Below are 21,470 nucleotides of genomic sequence, written 5' to 3' on the forward strand. Positions count from 1 at the left end.
TGACCCTAAAGGCCCTAAAGGCCCTAAAGGGAGACGTCTGCAGGGACGTCTCAGTGTGAGAAAGGATGAAGGAGCCGGCGGAGGCACAGGTGAAACAGACTCAGATCTTACCCAGACAGCGGGTCTCTGCACCGCTCCACAGCCCGTTAGCGCCGCACTCCCGAACATGTGACCCCACCAGAGTGTAACCGTGGTTACACATAAAGATGGCTGTGGCTCCAAATGTGACCAGCGTCCCCAGTTTGGTCCCGAAGGGTGGCGATGGAAGCTCGCCGCAGGAGATGACTAGGCGGCAAAAAGACACAAATCAATGCAGATGCACACTGACAACAATACTGTAATATACTGATATATATATATATATATATACTGATACTGTAACCTCTGACATCATCACAGCGACACTGTAACCTCTGACATCATCACAGCGACACTTTAACCTCTGACATCATCACAGCGACACTGTAACCTCTGACATCATCACAGGGATACTGGAACCTCTGACATCATCACAGCGACACTGTAACCTCTGACATCATCACAGCGACACTTTAACCTCTGACATCATCACAGCGATACTGTAACCTCTGACATCATCACAGCGACACTTTAACCTCTAACCCTAACCCTGCAGCCCCCGTGACAGCAGGCTCTACAGGATCCAGGAAAACCCTCTCCTGTCCTCCAACAGGGCTGCTATGTTCTGTCGTCAATCATGAATAACCAGATGTGCGAGCAGACACAATTTGATTTACTCTTCTTTTTTTTAAAAATCGTTTTTCACTTGTGAAGTTTTTAAGAAAAAAATCCACAAATGTTCATCATTAAAACGTTTGAATCTGTCAGCAGCTGTTAAAATAGTCTCGGCACCAACGTTGCCGGTTCATTGCTCACTTTTACACGTGGCCGGGTCCTCCGACCCCTCCCAGGTTCCGTTGGCGCGGCAGTGGAGAGTCCGGTGTCCCACACCTAAAAAGTACCCAGTCGAGCATTCCAGCATCAGGATGGAGCCAAACTCTCCGAGCCTCCCGACCAGCAGCCGGTAGGTCATGTGTTCGGATAGAATGCCCTCGATGCTGCTGCAGTGGATGGCTGCAAAACAGTCAGCAGTGAGCAGCCGGGACTCAGGTGGGTGGGTGGGTGTGTGTGGTTGGGTGTGGGTGTGGGTGGGTGTGTGTGGGTGTGTGTGGGTGTGGGTGGGTGGGTGGGTGTGTGTGTGGTGGGTGGGTGTGGGTGTGGGTGTGGGTGGGTGTGTGTGGGTGTGGGTGGGTGTGGTGGTGGTGGGTGGGTGTGTGTGGGTGGGTGTGGGTGTGGGTGGGTTTGTGTGGGTGTGGGTGTGTGTGTGTGGGTGGTGTGTGTGGGTGGGTGTGTGGGGTGTGGGTGTGTTGGGTGGGTGGGTGGTTGTGTGTGGGTGGTGGGTGGGGTGGGTTTGTGTGGGTGTGGGTGTGTGGGGTGGGTGTGTGTGGTGGGTGGGTGGGGTTTGTGTGGGTGTGGGTGTGTGGTGGGTGTGTGTGGGTGTGGGTGTGTGGGTGTGGGTGGGTGGGTGGGGGGTGTGGGTGTGGGTGGGTGGGTGGGTGTGTGTGGTGTGTGGGTGGGTGTGGGTGTGGTGTGTGGGTGTGGGTGGGTGGGTGGGGGTGTGGGTGTGGGTGGTGGGTGTGTGTGTGTGTGTGGTGGTGTGGGTGTGTGTGGGGGGGTTGTGTTGTGGGTGGGTGTGGGTGTGGGTGGGTGGGTGTGTGTGTTGTGGGTGGGTGGGGTGTGGGTGTGTGTGGTGGTTGGTGTGTGTGGTGTGTGTGGTGGGTGGGGTGGGTGTGTGTGGGTGGTGGGTGTTGTGGGTGTGGGTGTGGGTGGGTGGGTGTGTGGGTGGGTGTGTGTGGGTGTGTGGGTGTGGGGGTGGGTTGGGTGTGTGTGTGTGTGGGGTGGGGTGGGGGGTGTTGTGGGTGTGGGTGTGGTGTGTGGGTGTGGGTGTGGGTGGGTGTGGGTGGGTGTGGGGGGTGTGGGTGGGGTGGGTGTGTGTTGTGTGTGTGTGGGTGGGTGTGGGGTGTGTGTGGGTGGGTGTGTGTGGGTGTGGGTGGGTGTGTGTGTGGGTGGGGGTGGGTGTGTGTGGGTGGGTGGTTGGGTGTGTGTGGGTGTGGGTGTGGGTGTGGGTGGGTGGGTTGGGGGTGTGTGTGGGTGTGGGGTGTGGGTGGTGTGTAGTGGGTGGGTGGGTGGTTGTGTGTGGGTGTGGGGGTGGGGTGGGTGGGTGGTGGGTGGGTGTGGGTGGGTGTGTGTGGGTGGGTGGGTGTGGGTGTGTGGGTGGGTGTGTGTGTGGGGGGTTGTGTGTGTGTGGGTGTGTGGTGTTATAGTCCTCTCTGCAGACTTCAATATTTCATTTAGGAAGTTTCCTAAACATGTGCCATTCATTGTTTCGGGCGCCCCGTGTGTGTGTATTCTGACTATAATAGAATCTAAACTAAAGGATCGATATTAGGATATTAGGACTATTAATATAATAATTGTATAATTGGAAACATGACTTACTTTCTGTCAGGTCAATCGTTAACTAACTGAAAATTAGCATCAGTAAAACCAGAATTCCTCATGTGTGGTGAAAGGAAGGAAAAGTAGGAGTGTACTGACGCAGACATCTGGGCGCTGCGGCGGCGTTGCTCCAGCTGCCGTCCTCCAAACACACGGCGGTGAGCGGCCGGTCGGGGTCGGGGCGGTGGCCCTCGTCACAGCGGTAGCTCACCTGGCTGCCCACGGTGTACCTGTTAGCCTGGAAGGTGCCGTTGCCCACAGCCTGGGGGAGTCCACATGAGACGGCTGCAGGGACACACCCACAACCGTCACCACACCCACGTTTAAAACTTTGATTCATGGTTGCTTTGTGCAACAAGTGCACAATTAACAGAAGAAAGCTGGCAGCTATTAGCATCTGCTGTTTGGTGCCGACTGCAGCCGAGGCTCGAAGCCCATTTAACCATAGCAACGCTGCCAGAGACCAGCGCCATATTGTTTACAGGAATACACCTGCAACCCTCTATGAATGAGGAGGAAATGCTCACTTTCACGCGTTTGTGAGCCCACCCACATGAACACATTCACCACCTGTGTCACCGTTGCACCGTTTCAGGGCCCAGCGTCACCCTGTTCATCACCTGTTCACCTGTTCACCTGTCATTGTTGCTCCAGTTCCAACATGACTAAAATCCTTACCCTTGGCATATCGGCGGGGGGGTATCCCACTGGAAAAGCCCATTTGGATAGAGCCTACAGGTTTGCATTGCTTGATCCTACCAGGCGGTAACCACGGTTACAGTAGTAGAGCAGCCTGCTGCCCGGCCGCAGCCTGGTGCGGTTGATCACGCCTCCGTTCAGCGGCGGGTCGTTGATGCTGCAGTAGGCAGCTGTGCAGAACAGGACGGCAGGTTAGCGCACGTTAGGCACCTAACACACCAACCAATCAGATGGATGCTATGCATCACGGAAACATGTAGCCCAACATTCCAGCCCAGCTGGGCTCCCTCCCGGCTCCACGTTGAAGGTTGTCAGAGGGTTCAGTTCCTCACAAACCCACATTTTTAGTTTGCATAAATGGAATAAAAACTCCCCATGGATCACTTGATATTTTAGTGTGTCCATAAATTCCACTAGGAACCTCCACACCGACGGTCCGAAGCAGACCGACCGAGACTCCTCATGATTGCAGCAAAACTGAAACATAAATATTAAAGAAACCTCGTATTGAGATATTTGGAATGCTAAAATGGTTGCTTTCCTGTACTGGAGAGATCGTAGAAGTCCCCACGCTAGGTTTGACACTCGTAACGCAGCAACAAATAACGTTGCCTTTGAAAGACTCTTCCAGGACAATCGTACGGATACCTGAATATCGGATCTTGAACCCTCTCTTGTTGGTGGCGTGGTCGGTGGACCAGCGGAGATAAAGCTGGTTCGTCTTTGATGTTAAGTTCAGCTGAGACGAGTGGTTCACGCTCAGAGCAACGAGCAACGGGCTCTGACCCGAGGAGCCTGCAACACAGCACGCCAAAGTAAGCCTCTGCGCATTTTCCTATTCTTGTGAGCACCTGCGTGGCTCTGCTTTTATTTCTGGAGCTCTCAGCGCTGACGGACAGTTCTGGCCTTCATTAGAGGCGTGTGGGCTGGATTATCAGAGGGACCCGGGCAGGAAAGTCCACAACGTGCTGCTTATTGGTCCTGAGGTCCTGCAGCATTCCGTCTGTTGCTACGGAGCAGCAACGTGTGTTTGATCATTGACAGATCTCACCCACATTCATAGCAGACCTGAACGCAGCTTCCACCAGCACCGACCTCCGACCTCCCGACCTCCGACTCTACTGGACAGACTAGCTGCTGCAGTAAATTCTCATCTAACGGGATGTTCTCATGGACGGGACGGTCTAATTGAGGGGACGGTCGTTCTCATGGATGGACAGTCTCATGGAGGGGACAGTTGTTCTCATGGAAGGGACGGTCGTTCTCATGGACGGGACAGTCATTCTCATGGACGAGACAGTCGTTCTCATCGACGGGACGCTCGTTCTCATGGACGGGACAGTCGTTCTCATGGACGGGACAGTCGTTCTCATCGACGGGACAGTCGTTCTCATGGACGAGATAGTCGTTCTCATGGACGGGACAGTCGTTCTCATGGACGAGATAGTCGTTCTCATGGACGAGATAGTCGTTCTCATGGACGGGACAGTCGTTCTCATCGACGGGACGGTCGTTCTCATGGACGGGACGTTCTCATGGACGGGACAGTCGTTCTCATGGACGGGACGGTCGTTCTCATGGACGTGTGTGTGTGGTCCTGTGTGTGTGTGTGTGTGTGCGTGTGTGTGTGGTGTGTGTGTGTGTGTGTGTGTTTTAGGTGCGTACCATCGAATATCTCCAGCTCATCGAACTGCTTCTCACTGTGGAACACCTCTACGTAGATGTTGACGGTGGAACCTGAGGAAACGACAGAACTCATCATCTCAGCCATAAATGTGCAACAACAGGATTCCCAGCGGGACACATGTTCAAACATTCCGTCACCCCCAGGGAAGCGAGCACGAACCACAACCTCCTCGGGTTCTGTTGTGCCTCCCACCCCGTTTATTCCCACCATCCAGGCTTCGGATCAGGAAGTGCAGCGGGTGAACGGAGCAACATCCAGTTTGATGCTCCACATATATAACGTACTAACGCACCACCCCCCAGGAGACCTGCAGGCCACCGCTAACGGTGTGGAAAAGCATGGATGAACGGTCGGAACTGCGGCCTTGAGCCGGAACCAAGAAACGAGAGCACATTTCCTGGGTTTTAGTGTCACCGCCTGTTGCTTGAGCATCAATTTTAAAAGGTCTTTGTTATTTTTAATGCCCTCGAGGTCTTCCCTGCTTCATCCTCCTCGCGCCCTCTCAGGGAGGGGCGGAGTTTTCTCAGGTGTTAGACGCCTCCTTTAACCCCGAACAACACACTCACCTGGAATCATGCGGAGCAGCCAGGAGCAGGTTTGGCTGTTGGGGTAGTTTCCAGGAAAACCAGGACTCAGGATCACCCCTGAGGAAGACGTCCTCTCCTCATTGGCAGGACACTGGGCTGTTGGGGGGGGGGGGGGGGGGAGATGCCAGAATCATTAGCTCTAACCTTCTTTACACATCTTCTAACAGACCCAACCTTTAAAATAATCAAGTGAAACACTCGACTGGGACTCTCAGGTGTGTGTGCGTGTGGTTCTGTATGTGTGTGTGGTTCTGTGTGTGTGTGTGTGTGTGTTGGAGGGCACTCTGGATGCTTCATTTGTTTCACCTCTACACTTTTTATTTTCTGACCACGTTACTGAAACTGATTGAAAAATAATCAACGCTTACATTAGTAACTAGTTACCTTAATTACCTGTATCCCAATAAAATGTATTTAACAACACAGAATTAAAAGAATGTAATTTGTTGTGTAGAATACCAAACTCCAAGAGGTGTCCTGAAGGTAACGTTACCTTGGCATGTCGGGGGCGGAGCCTCGAACAGCAAATGGGAGTTGAGCTGACAGGTGAGCGCCGCCGTCCCCACCAGGGTGTATCCAGGGAGACAGGTGTACCTCACAACATCACCTTCAGGGGGACAAGGATCAACACGTCTGTTAAAACAACCAGGGTTTCCAGAACCACCTGAAGCTGTATGAGAGTGATGGGCTGGCACCGCTCAGGTGTCCCACACACATCACAGCTCCCACTGAGGTGAGGCCTCTCCAGCTGCCCGACCCCCAGAAACAAGAACATTCCAGCTGTGCTGCTGCAGTTAAACTAGTGGCACTGTCCTGTTTTTGCCCCAGCAGCCTGAGATGGTGGCAGGGTGCTTCTACAGCCCTGAGATGGTGGCAGGATGCTTCTACAGCCCTGAGATGGTGGCAGGATGCTTCTACAGCCCTGAGATGGTGGCAGGGTGCTTCTACAGCCCTGAGATGGTGGCAGGATGCTCCTACAGCCCTGAGATGGTGGCAGGGTGCTTCTACAGCCCTGAGATGGTGGCAGGATGCTTCTACAGCCCTGAGATGGTGGCAGGATGCTTCTACAACCTGAGATGGTGGCAGGGTGCTTCTACAGCCCTGAGATGGTGGCAGGGTGCTTCTACAGCCCTGAGATGGTGGCAGGATGCTTCTACAGCCCTGAGATGGTGGCAGGATGCTTCTACAGCCCTGAGATGGTGGCAGGATGCTTCTACAGCCCTGAGATGGTGGCAGGGTGCTTCTACAGCCCTGAGATGGTGGCAGGGTGCTTCTACAGCCCTGAGATGGTGGCAGGGTGCTTCTACAGCCCTGAGATGGTGGCAGGATGCTTCTACAGCCCTGAGATGGTGGCAGGATGCTTCTACAGCCCTGAGATGGTGGCAGGATGCTTCTACAGCCCCCACACTGGCAGCCAAACGGAGCCCTGCACTGTTTCTGGAAATATTCTTTCTTTCTTCACTTTACAGTCGATGCAAAGGTCCCGAAGCTCATCGTCACAAACACAGCGGAGGGAAACGTGACAAATGTTATCTGGCACCCTGAAATGGAGGTAACGTTAATAAGACGGAGCAGCTCCCACCAAACCAGCGGGTCCAGGTCAGATTCGTCCTGTCGGGACATTACCGATTTGGAAGTCTTTGTCTTCATAGAAGAGTTCTGCGTTTTCCACCACAGGAGGAGCGGGACACTTCTTCAGACGGTAGGCTGGACAGAAATGAAAAATGTCTTTAATCCCGACAGATTTGCCCCCCAGGAAGGGGCAGATGTGTGATCAAAAGCATCTCTAACATGTAGCAAATGTGTGAGGGTCTGTTTGAATGTAATGAGGGCCGAGGCCGGATCACTTCAAAGCTGCTCACTCCTGAACAGAAGCTTTAAACCAACATTTACCGTTTGCTTTCATGTCTGGCAGACGCTGCACGGCCTTTCTCTTTGCTAACCCTGACACGCTTTTCTAGCAGCGCATGGCGAATATAACACGTGTGAAATTTACTGCAGTCATGTGACTCAGCTGAACAAGGAAACAAGTACTTTCTGCCCTCATGTCCAGTTTTTTCTGGTTTGGAAAAAAGAGCATCAGTCCAAAGTTACAGGCAAAAGGAGAATTAGCATGTAGAGAAAGTGTGATTAAGAAGATTGTGTGTGTGTGTGTGTGTGTGTGTGTGTGTGTGTGTGTGTGTGTGTGTACCATGGAAATTGAGAATAAAGAACCCTCCAGTTGAGAAGTCAGAGTGGAACTGGATCAAGACCTTCTGGCTGGTGCTGTAGGCCGACTCTAAGGCCGTGTTGCCGCTGAAGACGCCCAGCTGAGGACTTGCCGTCTCCGGGCCGTCCCTAATTAAAGAAACAGGAGGAGAGATAGAACCGGTGGGTGAGGTGAGCTGGAGGCAGGCTTCATCGCTGCTGCTGAGGAGGAGGCGCAGCTACATGGAGGTGAACGTCAGCAGGAACCCACAGAAGCTGAGGGAGCTCAGAGCAACTATGGGGCGATGCCGCCCTCCACGCCGCTCAGCACCAACCGCAAACAACGCATTTCAGAAAGCAACAAGCTAAATTACGCTCTGCTTTCAGACATCATCTATATCGAGGGAGGTCAGAACATGCATCCCATAACGGCTGACTAAAGCTCACCCATCTGTTTGTTTGAGCTGAACCTGCTCGTTAAATATTAAAAGTGGTTAAAAGGTTACTTTTTCTAAACTTCCCAACCCCCACCTGCTTTGGGCTCTTAAAATGAACAGACTATTGGATGAAACAAGGCTTTTTTAAAGTTTAATTCATGGAGAGCCTGGGCTCACTTGGCTCCTCAATAATTCAGGCTCTGCTGAAGGTGTTGGGGCCCATTTGGAGAACCTGAATGTGCAATTTGGGTCATTTAATTCAAAGTGAGGTGAAGTTAGTGGCTCTTTCCTGTTGTGACCGATGAAGGAAAAACACCAGTGAACAACCAGTGTTGTCAATCAGCATTTACAGGATCATTCCAGGATCATTCCAGGATCATTCCAGGATCATTCCGGGGCAAACGGCAGCAACTGGAGCCGTTGTGACTCTGGCGGATGGGATGGCGCCTCGTTACCGCCACAGCGAGCAGGCAGTTGACCCCTGCGCCACGTGTTTAACCACAAAGACAGAACGATGGCGGCGGACACGATTCACCGCCTCAGCGGAGGTGGGTGGAGAAGGAAGCACAAAGGGGGAGGAACCGCTCGCACACACACACACACACCCACTCCCACACACACACGCGCGGAAGAGAGTTAACAAGGATCCGAAAGTGAAAATAGGGTGACGGCAAACGCAGCCGTGATGGGAGGGAGGTGGCCGTCACACACACACGGGACAGAGAGGAGTGTGTGTGTGTGTGTGTGTGTGTGTGTGTGTGTTGGTGTGTGTGTGTGTGTGAGAGTGTGTGTTGGTGAAATCAGGTGGAAATGACCAGAAAAGGTCCAGTCTCCAGCAGGATCTGTGATCTCTCGTCACTTCAGGGTCTGATGTTTATTTTTAGCAACACTAATTCCCATGAACGATGGACGATGAGCTTCCTGCTGACCTCAGCGGCTTTCAGGAATCTCAAACTTTTGGATGCAAAGAAGAGAAGAAGAAGAGATCCAACGTTCCACCTTTTCAGCAGGTCCACGATCACCAGAACTCTGTTCATCATCAGAACCACCCTTGATGACATCATCAGGCCGGATGATGAAAGTCTTGGAGTCTTTCTGTTCTGCTCTCCTCTCCTCTCCTCTCCTCTCCTCTCCTCTCCTCTCCTCTCCTCTCCTCTCCTCCCCTCCTCTCCTCTCCCCCTCTCCTCCTCCTCTCCTCTCCTCTCCTCCCCTCCTCTCCTCTCCTCTCCCCCTCTCCTCCTCCTCTCCTCTCCTCTCCTCTCCTCTCCTCTCCTCTCCTCTCCTCTCCTCTCTCCTCTCCTCTCCCTCCTCCCTCCCTCCTCTCCTCTCCTCTCCTCTCCTCTCCTCTCCTCTCCTCTCCTCTCCTCTCTCTCCCCTCCTCTCCTTTCCCTCCTCTCCTTTCCCCTCCTCTCCTCCCCTCCTCTCCTCTCCCCCCTCTCCTCTCCCCCTCTCCTCTTCTCTCCTCCCCTCCCTCCTCTCCTCTCCTCTCCTCTCCTCTCCTCTCCTCTCCTCCTCACCTCCTCTCCCCTTCCCTTCTCCATCATGTATGACAAACATCCCTCACAGCTGTCTGTCATCAGTAACCCTCTCACACTCACACACCCTGTCACACACCCTCTCACACACCCTCTCACACTCACACACCCTCTCACACACCCTCTCACACACACACACCCTCTCACACACCCTCACACACACACCCTCTCAGTAATCTCCTCGTCTGTTGTGGTTTAGTTTTTACGTGAGTTTTTGGAGCCTGAATCCCGAGTGTGAGAATAAGCCGATAGAATGTCTCCATTAGCTGTCGTTGGATTAAATCCCTTTAAACATGAAGAGTGAGCGGCGCTCTGTCAGCATCCATGTTACACACTGACACTGTTGCGTGAGCCCACTCCGTGGGAACGGCCCCAGGACTTTCAGGACGGGCCGCGCTGTCCCAGCAGTACCGCCGCTCCTTTCATTCCACCCCCACTGGATCTCATCATCAGCCCTTGCTCCCTCTCTGGGCTGCGGGTGGCCGTGTGACTGAGCTCAATTGAATTGGTCAGTGGTCCCATTGTCAATGCATTACTGTCACACTCCCCAGATTCCAGTCTCCCCTCTTCACTGAATCCCAATATTACTGCAGGAGCAGCACGAGGTGTCTGCATGCATGTGGAAGGTCTGAAGAACTTGGTCTGTGTTTATGATCCACATCAGTGCATCATCTCTCATTTAGCTCCACATCACTGATCAAGCCGGTTGTATGTAAAGGAAACCTTTGAACATGAGCGTGCTTTGATGAAAAAAATGTATAATTAAATAATACGATCTTGATGCTAAACAGGAGATAAAACGAGGTCCAAAGCTACAACTGGCCGTCTCGTTATTAATGTGCCGAGAGAAGATGGGTGTAAGTGCTTTCAAAAGGTTCCCGTCAGTGATTCAGTATCAGTCCCAGGACACAGGGCAAGGGGGGGGGGGGGGGGGGGGGGTGTCCCTGGACTCACCACACAGCGATGTAATCAGTCACAGGCTCAGTCTGAAGTAAGGTGAAGTTGATATAGACTCCGTGTCCGTGGGGAACAGTGATCAGCCAGCTGCAGTCTTGTGAGTTGGGGTATTCGTTGGGGTACTGCGGCGAGTAGATGGTCCCATTTTCAGCCGAGACATTATAGCCGCAAGGAGCTGTAAAAGCAGAGTTAGAAGATTATACTTGCAAATGTGTCCAATAAATCAAATGGCCCAAATATCAGGACAGGACAAGAAAAATGGCTGTGCTGCAGACAGAGTGGAACGGGCCCGTCGTTAAAGTGCAACTATACCTCAGAACCTCCGTTTTCCGCTAAAAACGATTGTATTTGGGGATGAAGTAATGTTGGTGATTAACTCTGGTCAAATGCACATTTTAATCAAAATATTTGGCATCTTTTGTGTAAAATGTAACAATGATTGTCCTCTATGGGTCGTAGCCCAGCGATTACAGGCGTTTTGCTCCTGGGTGGAATGAGGAGGACGTTTTGGAGGCAGCTTTCGTCCCCACCCACCACTGTTGCCCAGCTGTGTGTGTGCGTGTGTGTTGTGTGTGTGTGTGTGTGTGTGTGTGTGGTGTGTGTGTGTGTGCGTGTGTGGTGGTTGTGTGTGTGTGTGTGTGTGGTGTGGTGAGTGTGTGTGTGTGTGTGTGGTGAATGTGTGTGGTGAGTGTGTGTGTGCGTGTGTGTGGTGTGTGTGTGTGTGTGTGTGTGTGTGTGTGGTGAGTGTGTGTGTGTGTGGTGTGTGTGGTGTGTGTGTGTGTGCGTGTGTGTGTGTGTGGTGTGTGAGTGTGTGGTGTGTGTGTGGGGAATGTGTGGTGTGGTGGTGTGTGGTGATGTGTGTGGTGAGTGTGTGTGTGCGTGTGTGTGTGGGAGTGTGTGTGGGTGTGTGTGGGTGTGTGTGTGAGTGTGTGTGTGTGTGTGTGGTGGTGAATGTGTGTGGTGAGTGTGTGTGTGCGTGTGTGTGGTGAGTGCGTGTGTGTGTGTGCATGTGTGTGGTGTGTGTGTGCGTGCGTGCGTGCATGTGTGCGTGCGTGCATGTGTGTGTGGTGTGTGTGTGGTGTGTGTGGTGTGTGTGTGGTGTGTGTGTGGTGTGTGGTGTGTGTGTGGTGTGTGTGTGTGTGTGGTGTGTGTGTGTGTGTGTTGTGTGTGTGTGTGTGTGTGTGTGTGTGTGTGTTTGCCATTACAGCTGCAAATAACTGGAATGAATGTTTCTGTTTTCATCCAGCAGCTGGGGAGCAGAGCCAATTCTTCAGCCAATTTAATATGTTGCAGTAGGAGAGAAAATGAATTAGTTCCGTATTCTGAGCCCGGCAGTCGGGACAAGTTCTGGAGTCAGTTTGCTGTTCACGTGAAACTAACTGCAGAAATACCGACCTTGCTGCGTGACCTTTCTGTCCACCTTACCTTCACAGCGTGGAAACGGGTGGTTCCACTTGCGGTTGCTTCCATGCAGGCAGGTCAGCACCGGGTGCCCGATCACACATAACCTGAGTAGCACTGAAAGGTTACTGACTGGCCGGCACTGTAGTCACTGTTGATGATGTCACCATTGGGGAAAGAAGATGGATCCTGACAGTTCTGAAGCTGATAAGCTGTAGACACAGAATAAAACAATATATCTCAGCCAAACAGTCATGTACTCACATTAATAACTATGTCTATTCGATTTCTGGTTTATATCTTGACGTGGAAGAAACCCCTGATCCACAGATATGCTGCTCTCATCTCCCACGCAGCGAGCTCGCTCATACATGCGTCGCGTGCCAACGCTCGAGCAAATCACAATATCGCAGGTCTATTTGTGGCACATCTCACTCTGCAGGAGTGTCATGGCATGGAAACCCTCTCCAGGAGACTTGCAATTGACAGGGCAAGAAGGTTCCTGGCTGTGGAAAAACAGTTTCCAGAGAAAAGAGGGGTCAGATTCCGTAAAACGTCAGAGGCGCAGCAGAGTGTGGCCGAGGCTCAGGCGGTGCTGGGGCTCCCAGAGATACTGTGCACTGGCTTTAAGAAGAGGAGAGGAATAAACAGGAGCCGCTCAGGAACAGGAAGAGGATGCCGACACCTGCGCTGCCAGAACCAGATGGGAGATGCTACCAAGGATATCTCAGAACTTGTGAGCTCCTGCGGGAGCTGCAAACCCAAACCCAACCTTAATGAACTGGACATCATGTCATGGAAGAGGGCCGGAAAAGGCGTCAGTGACAGATGCACTAATCTCTCGTGAATAAGGCACTTAAGGGAGGAACGTGAGGCCATAAAGTAATAGAGGCAATACAGCTAAAATATAGAACAGACGTTATTCACGTGAGCAGAGAGCCAAAGAAGTGTCACACACTAAAACGGGAACCACATCTCTCCTCTCCGGAAGGCGGAACTGTCATCAGAATTCATTTTCCAGACTGTAAATGTGCAAAAATCCCATCCTGGACTTTAGAGGCTGAGACTGTAGCCAAGAAACCATCCGATTTGTCACCGAAAATAAAAGGTGAAATGTCCACAACAGCTAAATTCGGATAAGCGGATGTGAACGCGTTGGTGTGAGTTTCTGAGCCTCGTTCCAGATCTGCTGGCGCATGCGGCGGTGCATCTCACGTGGCTTTGAAGTGGCGTCTCCAAGTGAAGCTGCAGGACAAGGTGCCAGTCTCACAGGCCCGTTCCAACCATCCTTCTCCTTTCATGATGACAGCAAAACCACAAGTCTTTAGTGTGACTCACGAGAGGATCAAAGCTCCACCAGCAACATCCCACTCTTCCTCTCTCAGTGAAGCTTTGGGAACCAGGTTTGACATCTGGTGTCATCAATCCATTGCTTTTCCCTTAAACAAGCACTTTAAGGGAGGGAATTTGGAAATATCACGTATATATATAATATATATATACAGTATATATATATTATATACTATATATAATATATAATATATATATATAATACCACGTGTGCCAAACCGTCAGCAACCAAAGCTCTTTGCTACGGCGACGCCGCTGACGTCTGCAGGCTCCTCCGGCTGCACACGTGCGCTCACACACTCCCCTCACTCCCCCCTTGGCTGCAGATCTTTCCTGGGGGGTCCAGAGGCAGCGCTCCCCTGTGGCCTCGTGTTTGGATGCTCCCGCGCTGTTGCAGGTTTGCCAGAGGGATATTCCAGTCATCACTTTAAGCGTCGCACAGACGACTCACAACTGTCAGGACGGATGTGTGGGAAGACGAACCCCTGCGTTACATTACGTCACTTCATGAACGTCATCTTCTGAACTGCTCGGACCCTCGCGGGGTCCCGGGGAGGGCGTAGGTCCCTATGTGTCCGGCTTGGGACCTTGCTCAAGCGTATCACGGCAGCACTCTGAAGGCGCTCGACTACCAGAACCTTTTGTCCGCACTGGGGATCAAACCAAGAACCCTCCGCTCCGCCTTAGTTCAGAGACTACGCCTGATTAGGTAGTGAGCAAAACGCAGCCGGTTACCCTGATAGTTGAGTTTGAAGCCCGCTCGGTTCTCCGAGTGGTCGCTGTAGAAGTGGATGATGGTCAGATGGGTGGTGCTCAGCAACATGGGGGGGATCTGGGTACCGGTAAACTTCCCGATGAGAGCAGAACTGTGCTGGGGTCCGGCCCTGACCTCAAGGAAGTCGTGGTTGTCCTCAGAAGAGAAGTTCTGGAACTGAATATGAGCTCCTAGAATGTAAAACAAACACACAGGTGAAAAACAGATGACATCGCTCGGACAGGTGAGGAGCCGCCGTTCTCACGCCACGTGATGTTGGAACTGACAGGAAACCTACTGACAGAAACCGTCACAGTGCAGAAAACCAATAAAGATCTGATTCTGGTGCTTTCAGTCCAGCACAACAGCTGCACACGACAGAGTGTGAGAGTGTGAGAGTGTGACACGCGTGTTACCGTAGCCCGTCGGCAGCTTATCTGCCAGGTGCAGTCCAGGTTTCCTGGGTAGTTTCCAGGGAAACCCGGACTGAGGATGAGCCGCTCATTTCAGACAGCACCCCCCCACACGGAGCTGGCAACAGACGGCAGAAGAGCAGTGTTAAGGCAGAAACAATGTGTGTGTGTGTGTGTGCGTGTGTGAGTGTGTGTGTGTGCGTGTGCGTGTGTGTGTGGTGTGCGTGTGTGTGCGTGCGTGCGGTGCGTGCGTGTGTGCGTGTGTGTGCGTGCGTGTGCGTGTGTGTGTGTGTGTGCGTGTGTGTGTGTGTGCGTGTGTGTGCGAGTGCGTGTGCGTGCGTGTGGGTGTGTGTGTGTGGGTGTGTGCGTGCGTGGTGTGCGTGTGGTGCGTGTGTGTGCGTGTGTGGTGCGTGTGGTGTGCGTGCGTGTGTGTGTGTGTGCATGCGTGGTGTGTGTGTGTGTGCGTGCGTGCGTGTGTGCGTGTGTGTGTGTGTGCATGCGTGCGTGTGTGCGTGTGTGTGTGTGCGCGTGTGTGTGTGTGTGGTGTGAGTGTGTGTGTGTGGGTGTGTGCTGTGCGTGGTGTGTGCGTGCGTGCGTGCGTGTGGGTGGTGTGTGTGAGTGTGTGTGTGTGTGCGTGTGCTGCGTGTGTGTGCGTGAGTGAGTGTGTGAGTGTGTGTGTGCGTGTGTGTGTGAGTTGTGTGTGTGCATGCGTGCGTGTGTGTGTGTGTGCGTGCGTGAGTGTGTGCGTGTGCGTGCGTGTGTTGGTGTGTGTGTGGTGTGTGTGTGTGCGTGTGTGTGTGTGTGTGTGTGCGTGCTCATACATCATTTCACAGGAAAACTATGTATCTAATTAGAATTTTCATATTTTGTTGCATTCAATTAATATTACATCTGATAAAAGGAAGTTTTTCTGTTGAAGATTGAATTTTCAAGGAAATATTAAAGCACAAGCCGTGCACCACATTGCACGAGTACAGCAGTACATGGATTTTTACACACACTAAAGGGGAAATGCTGCACGACTGATGTCAATGTTTACTCTAACTCTCATTAACTTTGAAGACCTGCCACACGCTGCTGCTGCCCAGTGAATGATTCAGGCTGAAAAACAAATGTAATCCAGGGTCGTGCACACTGCTGCGCACGCTACACCTGCATCATCACTACACCTGCATCATCACCACACCTGCATCATCACACCCATCATCACCACACCTGCATCATCGCCACACCTGCATCATCGCCACACCTGCATCATCGCCACACCTGCATCATCACTACACCTGCATCATCACTACACCTGCATCATCATCATCACCACACCTGCATCATCACCACACCTGCATCATCACCACTACACCTGCATCATCACCACACCTGCATCATCGCCACACCTGCATCATCGCCACACCTGCATCATCGCCACACCTGCATCATCGCCACCCCTGCATCATCGCCACCCCTGCATCATCGCCACACCTGCATCATCGCCACACCTGCATCACCACACCTGCATCATCACTACACCTGCATCATCATCATCACCACACCTGCATCATCACTACACCTGCATCATCACCACACCTGCATCATCACTACACCTGCATCATCACCACACCTGCATCATCACCACACCTGCATCATCACTACACCTGCATCATCACCACACCTGCATCATCACTACACCTGCATCATCACCACACCTGCATCATCATCATCACCACACCTGCATCATCCACCACACCTGCATCTGATCACCCCCCCCCACCCTGACCCATTCAGTTTGGGCCCCCCCAGGTTTATCGATCCTCGAGATCGCTGATCACACCAATGTCGTTCGCCGTGAATCTGATTTAAATGTGAAACAGCCCAACGGAGTCGGCTCTGGATCCTTTGAGTGACGGTTGCTGATCGTCTGTGGCCAGTTCAGGTTTCTCCTCGTTCTGACGCATCGCTGCGTCGTTTAAAGGAGGATTTCCTTCTATCCCCAATGCTGATGTGGAATCAGTGTTTGATTCTTCTCTGGAGTCAGTCAAACTCTATAACAGCAGAGGACTCAGTGTGTGTGTGTGTGTGTGTGTGTGTGTGTGTGTGTGCGTGTGTGTGTGTGTGTGTCCTACCGATGCAGAGTGGAGGCGGGTAGTTCCATCGACGCACCGTCCCAGGCATGCAGGTAATGTGAGAGTGGCCCTGCGACGGTAATGATTTTGGGTTAACGTAAAGTATTACGCTGTGTGAGCACAGCTGGAGCACAGCTGGAGCACAGCTTTCTGTCTGGGTGCATTTACAGGAAATACACACATGTGGAATTGTGATGTTGCTACTCACAACAACATGGCGTTTGCACGGTTGTTACCTGCAATATGTATCCGGGTTCACAGCTGAACGCCACCACCTCGTTGACCATGAATCTCTCCCCCGTCTTCACGCCGTTGGCAGGGATCATGGGTTCGGGACACGTGGTGAGTCCGACGGCTGCAAGAGAGGAGAAGTGCACGAAGAAGATGAGCCCGTAAACTGCAAAACACTTTGATTTAGGGATCAATTACTCCAGCTAGCTCAGGCATAATCCCTCATTTATTTACATTTACCATGCTAGTTAAACTAGTATGGTACCGGTTCTCATACTAGCGCTCTCCTAAAAGCCCATTTGTAGTAGCTTAGGATCCATAAGGTCTGAGGAGCCAACTGGACGGTGTTTCGCCACTCATCTGAAAACCTTCTTCTATGTCGTCGTGAAATATTTGGTCCCGGAATAAAAAGTAGAAAACTTTATCCATCTTCAGTTTTCCTTTTGTTCCCTCCGTTTGTTCCTCCCATCAGTCACAGCCTCCGTCTTCACTATACGTGCACTTGAAGCCAAACACCTGGCACGCCACACAGCTGCCCGCGGGCGGCATTCCACTGGATAACCACACGTCAAACCTCCTTTAGTGGTGTCAAGGCATCGCAAAACCAGCCGGTGGCGTGACGATGAGCTGGTCCATCACTGGTGCGTGGGGCTGCTGAGCAACGCTGACTCTCCCAACTACAGCAGGTCCACCAACGTTACAGAAGCTCTGCACATTTTCAGAGGTCTGTCAGTGTCAGCGCCCCCACCCCCACCCCCACCCCCCCAGGGGAAACGGCGCCCCAGGAAAGATGTGCGGAAAACCGAGTGAGTAAATCATCCTTAATAAGCCCGACGGCTACAAGCCTTTTATCCAGTTTAATGTGTGTATGTGTGTGCACGTGTGTGTGTGCGCGCGCGCAGTGAGTGTGTGTGTTTGCGTGCGCATGTGTGCGTGCATGCGTGTGTGTGTGTTTGTGTGCGTGTGCGTGTGTGTGTGTGAGTCTGTTGGGTCTGGTCTGCATTTTTCACTCGGAACCTTCCACGGGAGACTGCCCTGGAACGGTTACCATAGCAACACGGGGGAGGGGAGGAACCAGAAGTGGAGACCAAAGGGACGGAAAAGGTTGTTACTTGATGTCTGCGCAGACGTGCGCGCTCCTGTTTGCTTCTGATCTCGTGGTTTTCATGATGAACTTTCCAGCCGGTGATCCACACGCGCATCCAGGTGCTGCATGGCACCTTGGAGGGTGCTGCATGGCACCTTTGGCACCTTTGGAGGGGTGCTGCATGGCACCTTTTGGCACCTTTGGAGGGTGCTGCATGGCACCTTTGGAGGGTGCTGCATGGCACCTTTGGCACCTTCGGAGGGTGCTGCATGGCACCTTTGGCACCTTTGGAGGGTGCTGCATGGCACCTTTGGAGGGTGCTGCATGGCACCTTTGGCACCTTTGGAGGGTGCTGCATGGCACCTTTGGCACCTTTGGAGGGTGCTGCATGGCACCTTTGGAGGGTGCTGCATGGCACCTTCGGAGGGTGCTGCATGGCACCTTTGGCACCTTTGGAGGGTGCTGCATGGCACCTTTGGCACCTTTGGAGGGTGCTGCATGGCACCTTTGGCACCTTTGGAGGGTGCTGCATGGCACCTTTGGAGGGTGCTGCATGGCACCTTTGGCACCTTTGGAGGGTGCTGCATGGCACCTTTGGCACCTTTGGAGGGTGCTGCATGGCACCTTTGGCACCTTTGGAGGGTGCTGCATGGCACCTTTGGAGGGTGCTGCATGGCACCTTTGGCACCTTCGGAGGCGCTGCATGGCACCTTTGGCACCTTCGGAGGGTGCTGCATGGCACCTTTGGCACCTTTGGAGGGTGCTGCATGGCACTTTGGCACCTTCGGAGGGCGCTGCATGGCACCTTTGGCACCTTCGGAGGGCGCTGCATGGCCTTTGGCACCTTCGGAGGGTGCTGCATGGCACCTTTGGCACCTTTGGAGGGTGTGCATGGCACCTTTGGCACCTTCGGAGGGCGCTGCATGGCACCTTTGGCACCTTCGGAGGGCGCTGCATGGCACCTTTGGCACCTTCGGAGGGCGCTGCATGGCACCTTCGGAGGGTGCTGCATGGCACCTTTGGCACCTTCGGAGGGCGCTGCATGGCACCTTTGGCACCTTCGGAGGGCGCTGCATGGCACCTTCGGAGGGTGCTGCATGGCCCTTTGGCACCTTCGGAGGGTGCTGCATGGCACTTTGGCACCTTCGGAGGGCGCTGCATGGCACCTTTGGCACCTTCGGAGGGTGCTGCATGGCACCTTTGGCACCTTCGGAGGGTGCTGCATGGCACCTTCGGAGGGTGCTGCATGGCACCTTTGGCACCTTCGGAGGGCGCTGCATGGCACCTTCGGAGGGCGCTGCATGTCACCTTCGGCGGGCGCTGCATGGCACCTTCGGAGGATGCTGCTTGGCACCTTCGGAGGGGCTGCATGGCACCTTCGGAGGGTGCTGCATGGCACCTTTGGCACCTTCGGAGGGCGCTGCATGGCACCTTCGGAGGGCGCTGCATGGCACCTTCGGAGGATGCTGCATGGCACCTTCGGAGGATGCTGCATGGCACCTTCGGAGGATGCTGCATGGCTGCGTGTGTGCAGAAGGATGCAGGATGAAAAGATTCCGCTGCAGCACATTTCTCGGCCGGCACCAGCAGGCTGTCAGGGCGGCTGATCAATGAGACCATTCCCTTTGGTTGACCACCTCCCTCTCCAATTGCTTTCTCTGCCCCGGTTACGACACGGCAGCAGCGCTCTGCAAACTGCTGACAGCTCCACGAGCCCAACGCAGCCCTGGACTAAAATGAGACAATGTCAGCGTTTAAACGGCTGGATTTACTCTTTTCTGTTCCAGGTTACTTGAGGACACGACTTGAGGAAATTCCTTACTCTGCCCTTGAGGAGAGAGGGAAAAAGTCCCTTCAGTCGGCTTAAAATGATGAGCGCATCATTACGCGATGGTTCACAGGCCCCAGCAGATGACTTTGTCCAAATTACTGAACATGCACGGCTCAGTGGCGGCTCATTTTCCCCGTTTCTAAAGAAAACATCCAGGAGATAATAAGGGAAACGACCCAGCTGTGCTTTGATGATTAGGATGTGATGATCAGGTCAGGTGATGGATCCTGAGTGGAGAGAACTCTAAGCTATTTTTGGAATTAGAAATTTATAGAACACTCACAGACACGTTGAAATTGGTGCCGGGAACAGCACGTGTGCACAGATCAGTGTGATCGTCTCGTGCACTGAAGGTGTGTTACGCTCTTCGTTCAACCCCCCCAACAGCCACCTCAGCACCCTCCTCCTTAGGACCTGGGATCTATTTGCCATTTCTGCTCCAAACTGCATTAAGGTGCCCTAACCCTACGGTGCTGACGACCCAGGCTCTGCTGGAGGAGCCTCCAGACGTTTTTGGCTTTGTAATTATGAATTAAATGACCTAATCTGCTGAGTGAATTTTGACGGCCGCCACACGTTACGGCTTAAGTTGCTGTTTAAAGTGCAAATGAGGAATACACAGATGTGCTCATCCTTAAATGTCCAAAACGTTGGTTAAAACAGAAAGCAACTTCGTGAAAATGTAAAATAAAAGCTAAAAGCCACAAAGCAAGAAATTCCCACTCCAGCAGCGTTTAAGCCTCCTTAATTAACGTGGAACCCAGATCGTTGCAGCCGTTAGGATTTTTTTACTCAGTTTTATTGATTTGCATCTGAGAGCAAATTAGGTTTTGTGATTAATGCAAACTTTAAGAACCTCTTTTACATTGCAAACCTCCTGTAAACAAGTGTTTAAAACCCATTTCAGATCCGACATGCAGGGGTCTGAGTTCTGGGAGAGCTCCTCTGGGGGTGGACGCCCAGATTTACTAGAGCTGCTTTATAAAAAACAGATAAGATGAATTATGTATAGATAATCTGATGTATAGAAGATGGTACCTGGAACTTTAACTGGGCTCTTTTTTACTGCGCTGCTATTTTTGTTAGACTGACTGTAAACGGGTTTGAAAGATTAGTGCACATGGGCGGGTGTGCACGTGGAAAAGGGGTGGGGGAGAGAGGGGGAGGGGGAGACAAAGGGAGGGGGTAGGAGGAGATAGAGGGAGGGGGAGAGAGGGGGAGAGGGAGGGAGAGGGGGGGACAATCGATACCTGCTGGGAAACTCTCACAAAAACCAGCAGAAGAAGCAGAAGAAAGGAGACAAGGCTCCAGAACAGCCGCTAAAGTAAAGGAGGGACAAAATGTCCCAGAAAGGGTCCGTCTTCCAGGATTTCAGTCCTGTTGACACACAGAGACGGTGACCAGGGCTGAGCCTCAAACGTGCGCTCACCTACACGAGGAGACACGCGCCCACAAAACGCCGCCTCACAACTCACTAACGGGACAGGTTCACTCACCCACAAATGATTCGAAGCAAAAATAACTACAAAGGACCCTGAAGCACGACGGTGCCGTGACAGGTGTGTGTGCGCTTCAGTGCACGCTGCTCACATACCTGTTTGTGTCCACCCTAACCCTAACCCTAACCCTAACCTAACCCTAACCCTAACCCTAACCCAACCCAACCCTAACCTAACC

At 52.7% G+C, this 21,470-nt stretch overlaps 1 protein-coding gene and 1 long non-coding RNA gene across 2 annotated transcripts in view; one reads left to right on the forward strand and one right to left on the reverse strand.

Annotated features, from left to right (window-relative positions):
* The window catches only part of LOC105419477 (CUB and sushi domain-containing protein 1), a 284,673-nt gene that overhangs the window by 25,205 nt on the left and 237,998 nt on the right, over positions 1–21,470 (reverse strand). The window contains 20 exon segments of the mRNA XM_074084929.1: positions 112–285; positions 895–1,092; positions 2,617–2,802; positions 3,179–3,257; positions 3,259–3,386; positions 3,865–4,011; positions 4,882–4,953; positions 5,470–5,586; positions 5,984–6,097; positions 7,117–7,197; positions 7,682–7,827; positions 10,604–10,781; positions 12,032–12,106; positions 12,109–12,219; positions 14,093–14,302; positions 14,528–14,545; positions 14,548–14,607; positions 14,610–14,642; positions 16,645–16,714; positions 16,881–16,999. Coding sequence (XP_073941030.1) covers positions 112–285; positions 895–1,092; positions 2,617–2,802; positions 3,179–3,257; positions 3,259–3,386; positions 3,865–4,011; positions 4,882–4,953; positions 5,470–5,586; positions 5,984–6,097; positions 7,117–7,197; positions 7,682–7,827; positions 10,604–10,781; positions 12,032–12,106; positions 12,109–12,219; positions 14,093–14,302; positions 14,528–14,545; positions 14,548–14,607; positions 14,610–14,642; positions 16,645–16,714; positions 16,881–16,999 — 2,316 coding nt within the window.
* On the forward strand, positions 10,458–11,889 carry LOC115251916 (uncharacterized). The gene is made up of 3 exons (XR_003890403.1): positions 10,458–10,506; positions 11,066–11,161; positions 11,856–11,889. It is a non-coding gene; the product is annotated as an uncharacterized lncRNA (long non-coding RNA).

The sequence above is a fragment of the Takifugu rubripes genome, chromosome 13, assembly GCF_901000725.2.
Source record: "Takifugu rubripes chromosome 13, fTakRub1.2, whole genome shotgun sequence".
Taxonomy (NCBI): domain Eukaryota; kingdom Metazoa; phylum Chordata; class Actinopteri; order Tetraodontiformes; family Tetraodontidae; genus Takifugu; species Takifugu rubripes.